At 43.6% G+C, this 15319-nt stretch overlaps 1 protein-coding gene across 1 annotated transcript; it reads left to right on the top strand.

Moving 5' to 3' along the window:
• Positions 1-1553: 1553 nt before the first annotated feature.
• LOC131262356 (angiopoietin-1-like) lies at positions 1554-3901 on the top strand. Its single transcript, XM_058264343.1, has 4 exons — positions 1554-1709; positions 2364-2525; positions 2605-3192; positions 3827-3901. The coding sequence occupies exons 1-4, from the start codon at positions 1554-1556 to the stop codon at positions 3899-3901; spliced, it is 981 nt and encodes a 326-aa protein (XP_058120326.1).
• The last annotated feature ends 11418 nt before the right edge of the window (positions 3902-15319 follow it).

Genomic DNA, 15319 nt, shown 5'->3' with positions numbered 1-15319 from the left:
TTCTAATTCACTACTTCGTTTGCGTGTGCTCCGGCTTACCTGTACTCGGTCCTTGCCCCCCACACATACAGTGCGTTGTTGTGAAAAGGCCGCGGATTTACCATGCCAGGGATGCCATGGCAATAATTTGGCCACACAGCGAAACAAAGTCATAAGCTTGCTCCACCCATCGCTTCCACAACTCGCACAGACGGATCCCCGACATTTTAAACGTATTTATTTAAATTTTTTGTACCACAAGGTTGTGGTTATGTTTTGCGTGGAAAGGAATTAGAGGCAATTAGATCGCACCGATCGGTAAGCGGTTTTTCCGTAGAAACCACCTCCCGACGACTAGCGGTTTTATAAAGAAAATAATTAGTCCGGAATAATTGTCAAGTCGAACGTAATCCTGTGCGCTTTTGTGTGGTTTGAAACGCTCTATCTATGCTTTAAATTCACTTAGAAATTTCAAGATAAAACATATTTCGATGAAATGTTTTGATTTCAAGAAATAAAAATTTAAATACGTGAAATACATGTTAGAAAATAAAATTTGGTTATGGGGACCACTTAACATATTCTTGTTTCATTTTAAATTTTATTTTGTAAATTCTAGACTGAACAAATAAGTTAAAGAATGTGTCGCCTACGTCGTGATCTATCTTCGTTGCCCTCCTCCTCAAAGTTTTTCTTCCGAATTTCCTACCAGATTTGTTTCTGTGGTACAGTTATATAGCCTTCGGAGCAAACAATTTAATACAATATATGAAAAAATAAAAATAAATAAATGCTCGCTAATGGAACACATACAAATATTGACATGAATGATTGTTAAATCAAATAAGCAATTCAACTAAGTTACACAAGCAAAGTGAATTTATCTTTAATGCTTGTTACAACTAGTGTTAGACATCACAATCTGTATGAAACGGTCGACTGTCAAGCACGTGCAGTTCGTTTTATTTCTTCTGTTATTATCAGGCAGATTTGTTTGGTTTATGAAACATCGTCTTGCAGGGTCATTTTTTATGTAGGTGTTGATAAACGTATGGGCGAAATGATAGCACAAAAGGCGTGTTTAACGCACCATGTTCCTAAATGATGGACATTTTTATCAATTGGTAAACATATTGTTGAATTAAATACGTTTATATACAAAAACTGAACGAAAAAGTGAAAGAAACTTAAATTTTATAACAGAAGATTTGTGTCAGTATTTCTAAGCATGGATTCCAGTAGATTTACGCTTTATTACTTAGTTTGGTAAAAAAAAATTAAATATCATAAACGCATGTTTATTTTAACGTGTCCATTCAATAAAAAACGAAGGCATATTACAAAATAAAACTTAAACTTTAAAATAGAACTGTATTAATTTCTTCCAGTACTGAAATGGATGAATATTTCAACTGTTTCTAAACTTAACGAAACAAAAGAAAAACCTTGAAAATAATGTTATTTCATTAGTAGTAAACTGTGTAACTCTGAAGCACAACTAAACAATATTCATATTGCGTGATAAGGTAGCAAACAAGTTGACCAATGTGCTGGGGATTGTGCAAAAACTCTGCATGAAAGATCAGCAACGCGTACAAGATTCAGGCAAGAACGAGACGATAATTTTCTTCTACCCCATCGCGTACTATTCCAGATTTGACGAACTGGAACTTGGACGAATGACGCAATGCCTGAAGAAGGAGGTTTATCAGGAGGGAGTAGTTTATACGGTAATTCAGACATTTAAAAACGACTTAAAACAGTTTGTTTTCAAATGAATTTATGAATTTCTATTAAGACAACTGATTTGAGTCCCTAAGTTGGTTTTCTCTAATGCACAAGTTTTCGATCCAATTTCTTTCGAAAGAAGGTGTTAAACATTGACATTATTTTATAGTTTACTTCCATAAATTTAAGAGACATTATTTTCACAAAATAAACGGACATAATTTTTTTGAATTTTTATTTCAATGGTCCAAATGTAGGGCTTATGAATTGCATTTGTACCCAGAACTCCCCACACTTGCTATCAACATCCTGTCTTATGAATTGGGAAACCCAGCGACTCTCGAAGTTCTGGGGTGCTATTTTAAGCCGCATGCAGTGATAACATTACCCGATCCCGCGTGTTCATCATCATCGACAGCTGTGCCTTTTGGTTGTCTGGATAGCAGTATAAAAGGGCTCCAAGTTCTACGACTCTTCGTCAAATTCCATTGTGGACCAGGAATTCGGTTCACAGTTCTCGATTCGGTTGCCAAAAGTTTAGTGTTACGTACCTCGTTATGAGAACCAAAAAGCGTTTAGTTTGTTTGTTGTTTGCCATCTCGGGGGTGTTCGGGCCTATCTCGGGTACCGATGATGTTGGTGCGGATTTATTGAAGGCCAAGCTCGATTTTCTGCAGGAGAAGCTGCAGGAAATAGAGCACAATCTACTTGACACGATGGATAGAAAGCTGGATCATTTGCGCAACAAGTTCGATGAAATGCAGCTCAGCATGAAGGCAAGAGATGGGAAGCTGGATGTCGTCGAGCATGCGTTGAAGGTAAATATTTTTGTTTAGTACTTTTCAGATAAGTGGTTGTCTTGGCGGGTCATACAAACGCAAATGGTTTTCGTTGCAGGAAGTAGGAAGTAACAAAGTGTGCGATTTGGAGGAATCCATGAAAACAAGGGACGATCTGTGGCAGGAAATAGCGCGCGGTGTGAACACCACACACACCAATTTGAGTTTTCAACTGGAAGACCAGCTGACTACTCTGGAGGACAAGCTGACTACCAAGCTCAATGATCAACATGCCGAAATTACAAAACTTCAAAGTGAGACTAGAAAGCTTCTCGACGTTCAAGCAGAATATGGGGAAAACCAAACCATCCAGATGGAGCATATTGCGAACTCGACCGCGATTCATTCCTGTCTTAAGTTGGGTGATCTCGAGAGTAAGCTGACTGCTAAGCTAAGTGATCTAGAAGGGAAACAACAGGCCGTTTTTAAAAAGTTACAAGACGAGACGAAAAAGCTTTTCGAACTTCAAACTGAGTATATCAAAAACCTAACAACCCAAACGGAAGCCCCGGGGATATGTAAAAACGCATCTACGTCAGGTGTGTACCTGATCCAACTTAATCCTCATGAGAAGGTATCAGTTTATTGTGAACAGGGGGCGTTCGGCGGTGGGTGGATTGTAATGCAGCACCGATACAACGGCCAAGTTAGCTTTGACAGAAATTGGACTGAGTACCGAAATGGTTTCGGCAACCTGGGCGGGGAGTTTTGGTTTGGATTGGAATACCTCCACAGACTGACTTCCGCCCGCAAATACGAGCTTATCATAGAAATGAAATATTACCACGGAAATTACGGATACGCTCGATATAGCGAGTTTGAGGTCGAGAGCGAAAGCGATGGATATAGGTTGAGTGTAGGGAAATATTCTGGTACAGCGGGAGACTCGTTTACGATACGCCGTTTCACAAAATTCAGCACAAAAGATAGAGACAATGATAACTACAGTGGAAGTTGTACTTCTGATTATGGTGGAGCCTGGTGGTATGACCAGCGCAGTTATGCTACTCTCAACGGACCATATAAGAATTCAACAGGTACTTGGCACGCAATGGTTTGGTACTACTTAAAAGGGGATCATCGTAGCTTGTCTTATACGAAAATGATGATACGAGAAAAAAATTACTAATTTGAAACAGTTGTTCAAGTGGGTCCGAATTCTCATAGGTATCCTAGCTTAGTCTCTACAAAAAGTGTGAAAAATGTAAACACACTCAAAAGGTGTCGATAGATGACAGCAACTTTCATTTATCGGAAACATTCATTCGTCCTCGTTTCAGTTGATTCAAAGTGTCGAAAGCCAGGACATGCAATACACGACTAACACTAAATTAATTCCAACTGTCAACCACTAATATTGAAACCATAAACGAACTGTGACGAATTGTACACTATTGTATTGCTACATTATTTCATCTTTAAAATGATTAATTGTCAAAGAAACGTTATTGTCGTGATATAAATTTCTTATGTGATTGAAATTTTATTTGCTCCACTAAAATTGTTTGTTTAGATTGTGTTTGAACATGCTAAGTTGGGTTTCACATAAGTGAAATGTGCGATCCTTGGTCAATAATATAAATTAAAGATAAAAACCGTTGTTGGTTGTTATTTTTTATAAAAGCAGCATTCAAAATGCAATAATTTGGTCAAACTTCCATCTTTTAGTAAAGGAGTTTACACATAACTGCTCACTTGATAACACCGACATAAGGGACTAAAGTGACCTCAGGCGAGAGAATCAATTCCAGTTCCTCAAATCAACTGTCATATTCAAAAAATTCGACAGAAGAAAACAGTAGCTACTTTACTAGGTTTCAAACATTTTCACGAACACTCCATTAACCTGGTTTTCCACTGACCTTTCATGGTGAAATCTCCTTTACCGAGCGCTCGTTCACTTTCATTATTTTCCGCATCGAAATCCCGCTTACGGATGGCTTTTGGGATTTTTTAAATTAAGCTAAACTGCCTCACCCTAGCACGAAATCGATTAGTTGAGGTTCTTTTTTTTCTACCGCACTCTCCGGCTTGTTCCACTTTCTTTTCGTCGACGAAACAAAAGCCAAAATTCGGTCGAATCCTAGAACAATGCGAAGGATTGTTTCGATTTTGACCGAATCCCCACCGGAACGTTCTCCATGAGCGAGACTGAATGGCGGCGGCGGCTAGGAACAAACGGCGGCAGACGGGCGGGGCCGAAAAACCCGAGGCAGACAGGTCGACGCGCCACTAATGACCAACGGATTCGCCGAAAGGACCTGCACACCGGGTGGATGCGCACATACATGCAAGCATGTGCATATCCTTTTGCCCGGTGCGGTGTGGCCAGTATGGCATCTTTATCTCATGGAATCTCATTCATCATCGTCGGCTAAGCATCGGGAAAGGGCCCATACGTGTTCCCTACATGATAGAGCATAAGTGGGTGCATGCGCATAAACGGTTCTCGGCGCGATTCGGAAGAAAAAGAAAGGAAAGGAAAGGACCCCGAAGCTACCTGAGCCGGAGAAAGACGTTAAAAAGAGCGATGCATTGGGAATGGGGGAAGAAAAAACGAATCTCTACATATGTTCAAAGCAAAAACACCGAGGTCAAATCCGCTTAAGTTATTCTAGAATGCAAACTGAACTAATTTGGATATCTAAATTCATCGTGGGCTCCCGTCGGTTACGCTGCGGAATGGTTTTGGTTAATTCGTTCCGAAATTTCCGGACGACGGGATGAAAGTAAAAAAAGAAGTCGAACAGACTTTCCCTACGCTGAGAGCTGATCGTTGAGCTTAGGACGAAACTACACAATGCGTCGGCATCGGAGAGTGGAGAAGACTAACGAACCAGCACACTACCTTAGTTCATGCTGGATGCTGTATGGTTTCGATGGATGGAAAGGAATGGAAAAGATTCTGATACAGGAGGCACAGGAAAAGGTAGGAAAGGAAACAAAAATCCGCAATCCCCGAAACCGTTTCATAAGCACACATGCCGAATCGTAAAGCGTCCGTCCGTGTTGTGGGTGTCGACTTTAGTTCGGATATAGCTGCACCGGAAAATGCATAAGCTACCGACGTATATTTAAGCCCTTGAGCACTGAGGTTGATTATCCGAGCGCTAGGAAACGGTGACACGTTGTTTCAAGGGCTTTAAAAAATACGAAACCAACAAAAAACCGATCCACGTCTCGTGCATTCAATCGAGAGATAAGTACACTTAAAGCATGAAGCGACCACACAGTAAACATTAAACAAACAATAATGAAAGCCGATTAAACAAAAAATCGTTCATATAACTTCATTTATGATAGACCACTACCCAATTATTCAATTTGTACTTAAATGTTTAGCATGGTAAACAGATAACAAGTTTATGTACTAAAGTTTCAATAGCAATAAATTTTGAAAATGATAACATGCTCATATTTATAAATTTTTACTTGTTTTGTTTAAAATTAAATTTTTAACCCACATTTTTTCAAATTGAATTTAAACGGTTATTGAATTCAAACAGACGCGTGATGCCAAACGATGGATTAAGAACGCTCAATCGCTTTCAGTTTCGTATCGCCGTTTGAAGTTTGTTCTAATGAATGTTCCCGTGGTGCAGAATGTTTAACACCGTCTGTTTTTCATCGCCTACGGTTTCCAATAATCTTGCGCAATCTTTAAACGAGGTGATATTTTTTACCGCTTTGATTGCTTAATTTATTCCCGTGCGGTGGGAAAAAAAATACCTCCCATACCCATCAATGCTCAAGCTTCATCGGCTTGCAATCCGACCATCGGTCATCGATGAAGATATCGAATTTTAATGACCAATGTCGCTCGGGCCTCGTAGAGCGTACTCCAAGACCGGCCCGCAGTTGCCATAAATCACCGCCTGCGGTCACTTTTTGGCACGACGGCGGTCTCCACTCGCGGCCCGTTAAAACTCCACATCAGCGTGTGACCATTTGATGCTAATCTACGTTTAATGATCACGCCGATGGCGGGCCGCGGAAATGAAGTGGAGTGTAGAGTTCGAAAATAAAAACAAACTACTTTCCGTCGTCCGTCACCGGGATTCACACACTTTTCCGGGTGATTTTAAGGGGATGGTTTTTTTTTTCTCATTTCAACGATGGTGCTAATGGGTACGAGGGCGCGAGCTAGATTAATTTATTCGCACCGGTCCTTTTCGGTCTAACTAGTGTGTTTATCTTCTCTTTGAAGTTCGCTTTCATTTAATTGCCGTGTGCGCCATGGGGCGATTCTACATCGTTATGGGTTGATCGATCAAACTCATGCAGAGGAGGTTTTAAGCCACTCGTATGGAGCTATGCAAACACAAATCAGTTCGAGGTTTTGAGGCGGTGTTAGTTGACATTAGAAGGTATTCGATACAGTTTTCTTTATCCTATTTTTAAAAGATATAAGTAAAAAAATTGAACAGCGTAAATAACTAATATACATCAAGGCTTACATATGGAAATTTGATTTTAAATTCGCTCAAGTTTCAGTCCAATTCTGGTTACCATCCCTCTAAACCGATTAAAGGCTGCAAGACAACGCAGGCCGGTATCGGCATCTGTCCGACGCACAATGGCAGGCAGGAATTTTCCTTTCAAAATAAATATCATGCTCACATTATTGACAACTTAATCATAATAATTGCACTAAAGGCAGATCATGGATCCGGGCGACCCGGCAGGGAAAAGACAGAAAAAACGGCGCACACGCCACCCTTTCTTTTAATTTCACTCCTTCGACTCCGACTAAACCCTTGCCTTGGTCAAATGCCACCACCACCCCCAGGTGGGGGAGCTATGCTTTACTCCGTGTGTACTGTTTTTTTTTTGTGTTTTGTTCTTTTACCCGCGCACTGGGCCGCAAGTATTTTTCCCGTCGCGTCGATCCACTCCGGCCGGCGCGTTCCTCGCCTTTCGACCGTTGAAGTCTTTCGTTTTCGTGGCCGGCGCATGCGCTCGCTAGACGATCGGTTTCCTAGCGCAGGCCGAAAGGCTTATTTGCCGCCATGTTATTACGAGCGGTGGTGATATGACATTGTGCCTATTCATCGTAAGCTCGTCGTCCGATCAGGCGCACGGTTTGGGATCAATTTCTGCGAGCCTCGCCGAGAAATCGATCGCTCGCCATCGCTCCATCCACAGGCCCGTGGACCCATGTTCTGACCGTTTGTCTCGACGGCAGCTCGGATCGAAAAGGAATTCCAATCATGCATCGCACGCACGATCGTGTGCCGGCGTTTTGTCCTTTCGATAGCGAATGACACCGACGCGAGATAAAATCACACCAAATGTCATCTAGTCTAATTCCAACGTCTCCCACAATGATTACAGATTCATGATCGTTCATGTCGGCGATCGACGGCGATTATTGTTCGACAAATGCCATTTAATGTATGTTAGTGACTTAGGAAAACGTTTGCCCAATTCGAGTTCAGCACTCAAGGGATGAGTTTGTCATCGGAATTATCGTCGATCATGACGGTACGATCTCGTAGCGAATGCTTGGCTCCTATACACAATGTTGCTGAACGATTTTTCGGTTTCTACACTTGATACCCTGTGCTGGATAGCCTCTTTTCAATTGGGTTTCCGTGTCTCTAACCAAGGTATGTAAATTGAATAAATATGTTTGAATGAGTAAAAGAAGCTTAGAACCCTTGACGCAAAAAACAAACCAATTTTAACATTTAAAGGATTTCAATAATATTTCATGATAAACTTGGCATTTGGAACACTCGATAGCGTTACTGCAATATAACGTTGTAAATATTCAAAACAGAACTATTTCGTACTCTTTCGTAAGGTCTTTAGGGGGAAATTTAATGCGTTCCATGATGAACTAGGAAAAATCAAACATGCACTTTGACGATCACTCAAATAACTTCTAATACTGATTGATGACGAAATGTAATTGTTGTAACTCTCCTAGGAGTTCCACCCCAAATAACGCTCAACAAAAGTTACCGGATATGAGTAAACAGTTTAGATGCGTTGCTGTCGTTCGGTGTCGACAGTACTTAAAGAACAAAATTCCTCAAAGGTTCAGTACGATCATCCTGCAAGGAATACAGAAATGGAAGAAAAATAATTCCAACGCAGACATTGTGGGGCCAAAAAATTAATTGATCAACATCCACAGAAGTCACTGCGTTCCGATGATTGCCATCGGTCATCGATCCGCCCCAGGACCGTAGGTAAAGTGTCCCCCGGGAGAAGAAGTAAAAAAACGCAGGACACAGACCGACGCACACACACACTCCCGCAAAACGCTATCTCCGGACGGCGATCTTCAGCCGAAACATGAAGCTTCACACACTACCGGGGATTTTTCTGTCGAGCCATTCCGGGATCATCAAACAACAACAACCCGAAACCGACAGCCAGCCGACAGCGGTAGAGGGAAGCAAAATAATCTAAATCGTACACCTCTGAAAGCTAATAAGTTCCATCATTTATTACAACTTTCGATGCCAAACGCCATTAATCACCCGGAGCCGAGGGGTCGAGCGATGCTGCCGTGGTGCCAGGTATTGATGGTGCTGTTATGGTCGCTGCTTGGTTTGCTTCCTTCTTCTTTCCTCTTCTGCTTGCATCGTACATTCAAGGATGGCGGACGGAAAAGATCAGGAAGATCCATCAATACGGACGAGCCCGAATCGGGAGGAATTATGCGCAAAGGGTGTAAAAGATGGTGGCCTCCAGTGTTTCCTTCGTGAGACTTCATTTTCCGGTATACATATGTTTTCTTGTTCGGTACAAGTATCTGTGTGTGCTCACGTGGACTCTTTGAAGATGTTGGTGTTACGGTTCGCTGCACAAAATCGACCGCTCTCTCGGGTCCCTCCGCTGAAAAGTAATAAATTCCTAATTTTACGACTAAAATTCCATTTTTCTCTCGCGCTTCCTTAATCACTTTTTTCTACATGCGTGCCTCGGTGGTAATGTGTGATTTTTTAAAAAGGTTTTTCTTAGCAACACATCGACATGTCGTTACAGATTTGCTCTGCCCATCCGGTTACGATCGGTGACGAAGCGTTTTATCGCTCGCCTTATTTGATGTACTCATGTGACTTCGGTTTCGGTTTGACGTGTCATCCTGGTGTCTGGATGGAAAGTTAAATATCGGGGACATTGTAATACTGTTTCACTATCAGGTCTTTACCGCAAAGAAAACAACAATAATACTACGTTGAAGATGGGACATCATAATTAATATAACGTAATAGTTTGTAAAATCTGTCTGATCAGCTTCCTTATTTATAAACAAGGATTTCTTGTGTAAATTGTGTACAAATATGATTCATTCAAACAATCACTTCATTCGAAGTACGACACCATGTAAAAACATGTCGATTTGCTATACAGCTCGCTCTGAAGACACCCTCTGTCCCTACATTCCGAGAGTGCGCACATTCGGGACGCCCTACATGTTGCACCGGGTGCAATAATCGGTCCCTTTGCGGACCGAAACCCTTGTCCCGTTTGCACTCTCTTACACGGTTGCACGGTTTCATAACCACTCACCCCATCCGTGCACACTCAACCGTCACCGGCAGCCGAGGCGACGGCGGGGGCCTAGAAATGTGAGTGCAATATAAATAAGAAACAGTATCCTTCAATTAGCACGTACGTATGTGGTGTTGCTGAACGCCCGAAAGCCCAGCGGGGACCCCACGACGACTTTCCCTGCCGGGTGGGGAGAGAAGAAAAATAAAATCCCATCATTCTATATCCCATCGGTCGTGGTGATTCCGGTGACGATGCTGACGATGTCGGCGAATTGTCGCCTGTTTGGCTCAATCTCGGCGAATTTTTCCACCTTACCCCGCTAGAACTTATCTAATGACACCGACTATATACTGACGTGCGCATAAATAGCGGATTGGAAATGTGAAAATGTGGGAAAAAGGAGAATAATAAACTTGAACAATTTAAATGATTATGAATTCCCAAAAAAATTCATCTAGATAAATTATTCTGAAAAGAAATATAACCATTTGGAAAAATCCTTACGTTTAAGTGAGCAATAAAAGTGTCTGCAACTGTTTGAGGATCTGTTTTAACCCCTTAACGATGACGCTTGACACACGTTCTCCCAAGGTAACCGACTCACCATTACATGGTTTAGATTGACGGTTCTCGTTTCGCATCTTTTCCCCGGCGGGAAAGTCGTCCACGCCGTAAGGATGCTCGGACTATGGCAAAGGGCTGTGCAAAGACACAAAAACAAAATTTATACACTCGTAAAACTTTACCCATCGACGCCCCGTCAACGTGACAACGGACAACAACCCGGGTGCTTTTTTTCCTTGTTTGGTTCGGTCATCCCATCCTCCCCCAGCGGACATGCCAGACTCTGCGCCCGGCAGCGACATTTGGCGACACACACACACTTTTGCGCACTGCATAACGATACTTCAACACGCCGGAACCAGTGTTCCAGCACTCTACGGGCCGTGCCGTGCTTGTCAATTAAATTAATACACCATGTTAACAACAAGCCTTCTCGAGAAAACAACGGCATCGATGCGATTCGTAGGAGGATTCGGGGAGGGAAGAAGGTCTGCCTGAAGGGTTGGGAGGGGCGGAAAACGAATGTCCTCCCCAGCCCGGTCCCACACTGGCCGCGTGAAAGCGTGCCCTGTGACTGTGCGTAATATTTTTTCGTATCGAAAATATAATTTGTCAAAATGACCCGAAGTGATTTGTAAACATTGTTTCGTTATTATTTGCCTTCAGCTCTCTCGTTCGCCCACCGGCAACACATTCGTTGTGCTTGGGTGAGAGAGGGGTTTTTCCTTTTTCGGTTTGCTGCTTATTTCGGTTGCGAATCTCACGAGTGGAATGTGATATCCTCCATCCCGTGAGTCCACCACGCACAAAACTCCTAGATGGATGGATGGATAGGCTCCAACACTCCGCAACCAGAACGGACGCCGTGCTTGGAGGCAAGCCGGGATGGAACGCAATGTTTACGCCGGTGTCGGATTACGTCGGTGCGGTCGATACACGCCCGGCTCCCGATGTCACCGTAGCGTGACGTCAGACCATTACACTTGAGCCGTGATTGTGGCTGCCCTCGAGTGTGCATTAGGGCGTGCGAGTGCTTGCCACAAGTGCTTCGTGTGATACTGGTTCCCTCGCTCCCCGTAACCAAAGGAATGGAAGGGAACGCGGCTGAGGGCGAGGCTGGACCCAACGTAGGACATATCAGAATATGACACGGCACACGGGTTACAATGTTGTGCTTTCTCTTTCGTTGGATTCTTGGTGGGAGGGGGACGTTTGTATGGTCGAGAAATTAGCAGCAACATTATAATGGCGCGGGGATTCACCGAGGACAGAACCCAGACACCCGGGATGTTAAGTGTGGCTTAATCACCTACTGGTTCATAGAAGCAAACAATCTTTTCAAACGCATTCATAAGCTCATCCTTAGCACTTGAATATTTTGTAAATATTAAACAATAATTATAAAAGACAAAATTTACGACCAACAAACATCGTATAAAAGACTTAAATTATCCTTGTTCAGTTGTATTTTGATCATATCGTTCAAATACTGCTATTATTAAATATTGATCCAAATCAACCATTAACTGTCAATAAACATCGCACGCAAAGGAATGAAGTCTTAATTCGAACCACTAATCGTTCTCATTTTATTACCGCATTCAACCAAAACCTTTTTCACGCATATAATTCACCATCATAATGAGGGCAATTATTAACTTTATAGCACAACAACTAGAGAAGGTGTGCAAAAAAAGAAAAAACCATCAGCAAACTAGCCAAACGCGAAGCTCACCGCGGACAGTGTTAAATTTACGACCGCGCGATAGAACTAGCTGATTATTCCCGTGCCGTTTTGTCCACATCGCACCAGCAGGGGGGGATGCAAAACCCTTATTGGCAATCAAACAGTTAGCAGCAAATTATAACAAGCTCGATAATGATCTCGCAAAGTTTGCGGATCGATCGGTGGTGTCGGTGGTAAAACAAAACATTAAGTTCCGTTCGCCCAGCCAACGCCACATGCTGCCGTTGCTCCGAAGTGGGACTTTGGAGCTGTTTTCCGCCGCCAGTTTTTGACATTGGCCACGCCGAGATGAAGATCTTTACGCGCGTGAAGATGTGATTGCTTGTTCTTCGTTCCGCCCGAGCGTCCCCTCGTGGAGGTTCTAAAAAAAGCCCCCCCGCTCGACAAAAGCACACGCCAACACTAGACTGCTCGACGTCGACACGCTGCAATAGACCTGCGCTGGGGGCGAAGAAAGAGCGGAGGAATGTGTTAAAAAATAAATCGTTCCACAAACGATCGACCTGAGTGATCTATCTTACGCTTCAGATCTTCATTTTTCTTCGCACCATTTCAAACACCTCCAGGTTCAAGAGGAAGAAGAAGGAAAAACGGTCCCTTCCAGCCGCACGATTGGAACCTAGAAGTCGGTGCTGTTTATGGTCGTTTTGCGCATAAGTAAACACATTTTTCCGTCTGCCTCTCCGTTAATCACCTTCGGGCCACCATCGTCTATTTCACCTGCTCCAAAGCGGTAAGCGCATAATTCATGTTCGTTTACTTCAGACCAGTCCAACCGTCCTCTTTGGCTCTCGCGTGGAACGGAGTCTTGGCCCTGTACCGAAAAATCGGAATCGTAAAATCTTCACCGTCACTCTGTCATCCCGCGAGGGGCGGATTCGATGGGTTTCGAAGCGTTGGAGAGCCACAAACGTTTCACCCATCAGCCCGGGCTGATGATCCGGCAATAATCTGCTAGCGTGTCAAAGGGAAGGGAACTAAATCGACATCACCGGCCGCATGATGAAGGGTGCAAAGAAGCGAAAGAACTGGCGGACTCCGAACTCCGGTGGAACAGCTCGGTACGAGCAAAATGGCACCTCCGTTCGGGAGTTTTCTTTGGCGTCTTCCGCCGGTCGGCGTTCTCTAGGCTGGCAGGGCGTAGTGTCTCAATTTTCGAACCTCGTTCTCGGGCGATATGCCGACCGATCGGGCTCCCTTTTGGCGTCGCAGATCGTCTTCAGTTGCGTACGAGAACCGATCGGGAACGGAATGACTTTTTATGATCACGGTGACGGTGGTGATGATGATGATGGTGATCATGCTGATGTTGGTAGTGGGTCGTAAAAACGAGGCCTCAGTTCAAACATGCGCTGGTCCTGTGGTAGGCCAAAATGAAAGAAAAAAAACACGTTGCGTCCAAAGAGGATGACTTTGGGGAACACGGCCTGTTTCGAAACCGCACAACGGGCAATGCCGAAGGTGGTTACTCATCACTTTCCCGGACGAGCAGCTCGAGGCAGAAGTGACTCAAAATTTACTAGGAGCATCTTCACGACGCGGGTTGACCCCGAACGGTTCTTGATCTTCGCGCTTTCGATCGAAGTGAACGATCTTTAGCGTGCGTACCACTTCCCTCTCCTCCTCTTCTTCCACCTCGCCCACTTGTTGCTGTTCTGCGATTCACTTTTGACGTGGATTTTTATGCTGGAATTTAACCTAAAGTGTTATTAATTACGATGATTGAGAATTATTTGTGATTTATCTCACGGGTCCCAGACCGAGCGGCTCGGTTTCGGCTCGTGTGTACCTCTATTTCTTATTTCTTATTTAATGATGAATCCCGTTCTCACCGGTGCATTTACTGCGTCAGTCTGATGAGTGAAGTTAGCTCGATCGGTCGTGATACGACTCCATTTCAATCACTCCGGTAGTCTGGAACGAATGGAATGCGGATGAATGTTCATGTGCCGTTTAGATGCCTTTAATTAGTACATGTTCAAATAAAGTATTAAACAGCATTTACAACACAAATTATTGTTCAAAAAATGCTCTGCCCGTGCGCAGTATACACATTTTACAGTTGCTTATAGGGGTTCGTCGCTTATACGATCAAGTCTTTTGTTATGAATACGTCAATTAAACGAGATAAATTCATTTGTTTTCATTTAAGAAAACTGATTGTCTACTAGTTATTAAACTTGTTTTAAACATTTGTAAGCTAGCTTTCTTACAGATTATTTGCATATCGGTAGTTTTTCTGGGAACAACTCAAAAATAACAATTTTGTCGCTTGAGCTACCATCTTGTTTTTATCTTACGCCGCAACAATTCTTTAGAAAAAAAAACCTCTTGCAAGCGGATTAGATGTACGTCTTTATTTTTTCACTGCTCAAAGCATCAATCGGTTCTACGAACTGCTTAACATACACGTCACTGTTCCTTCCAAAAGCATCCGCATATGAACACGATCCGATCCTTCCACAGACAAAGCATATGCGTCTCAATCCATACCAAGGTGCACCCGACGCTCAAGATCAACAGCCCGAGCGCAGCATGCCACTATCGCAAACACAGCTTCACCGTGATCTTCATCCGATCCTCGGGCAGCATCGGCGGAGGCATCGCAAGGCATCCCACACCCAGGAGCCGTGCGCCCGGGCTCGGGAAGTCCTTTGTTTCGGCTGCGGCTCAAAATTCAATTGTTTGCTTCTTAACCGCGCGCAGCGGAGATACATTTTTCATCTTTCAGTTGCTGCTCCGTTTCTCCCGAGCTGCCCCTTAAATAACCCATAAAACTCTAATGAGGTGCCGCCGGCCAACCATTCCGACATATGAGCCCGCATGTGGGAGGTGCAATCTACGGTTCACCTGGCTCCGACCGGCCCCTGGATGCCGCTTTCCCCGGGCACCCGGGTCACCGTCATTAGCGCACATCGCCCGGCGGTGTGAATGTGTGTGTGTGTGTAAG

This window comes from Anopheles coustani, chromosome 2 (genome assembly GCF_943734705.1).
Source record: "Anopheles coustani chromosome 2, idAnoCousDA_361_x.2, whole genome shotgun sequence".
In the NCBI taxonomy this organism is placed as follows: Eukaryota; Metazoa; Arthropoda; class Insecta; order Diptera; family Culicidae; genus Anopheles; species Anopheles coustani.
Note: the sequence above shows the minus strand (reverse complement) of the source record. Positions and strands in the feature narration are given on the sequence as shown.

Excerpts from the sequence above, each read along its gene's own strand:
- LOC131262356 (XM_058264343.1), top strand. The coding sequence starts at position 1,554 with ATGAAAGATCAGCAACGCGTACAAGATTCAGGCAAGAACGAGACGATA. Across the intron at positions 2,526-2,604 it reads TCGTCGAGCATGCGTTGAAG|GAAGTAGGAAGTAACAAAGT; the intron begins GTAAATATTTTT and ends TTTTCGTTGCAG. Across the intron at positions 3,193-3,826 it reads AGCACCGATACAACGGCCAA|TTGATTCAAAGTGTCGAAAG; the intron begins GTTAGCTTTGAC and ends TCCTCGTTTCAG.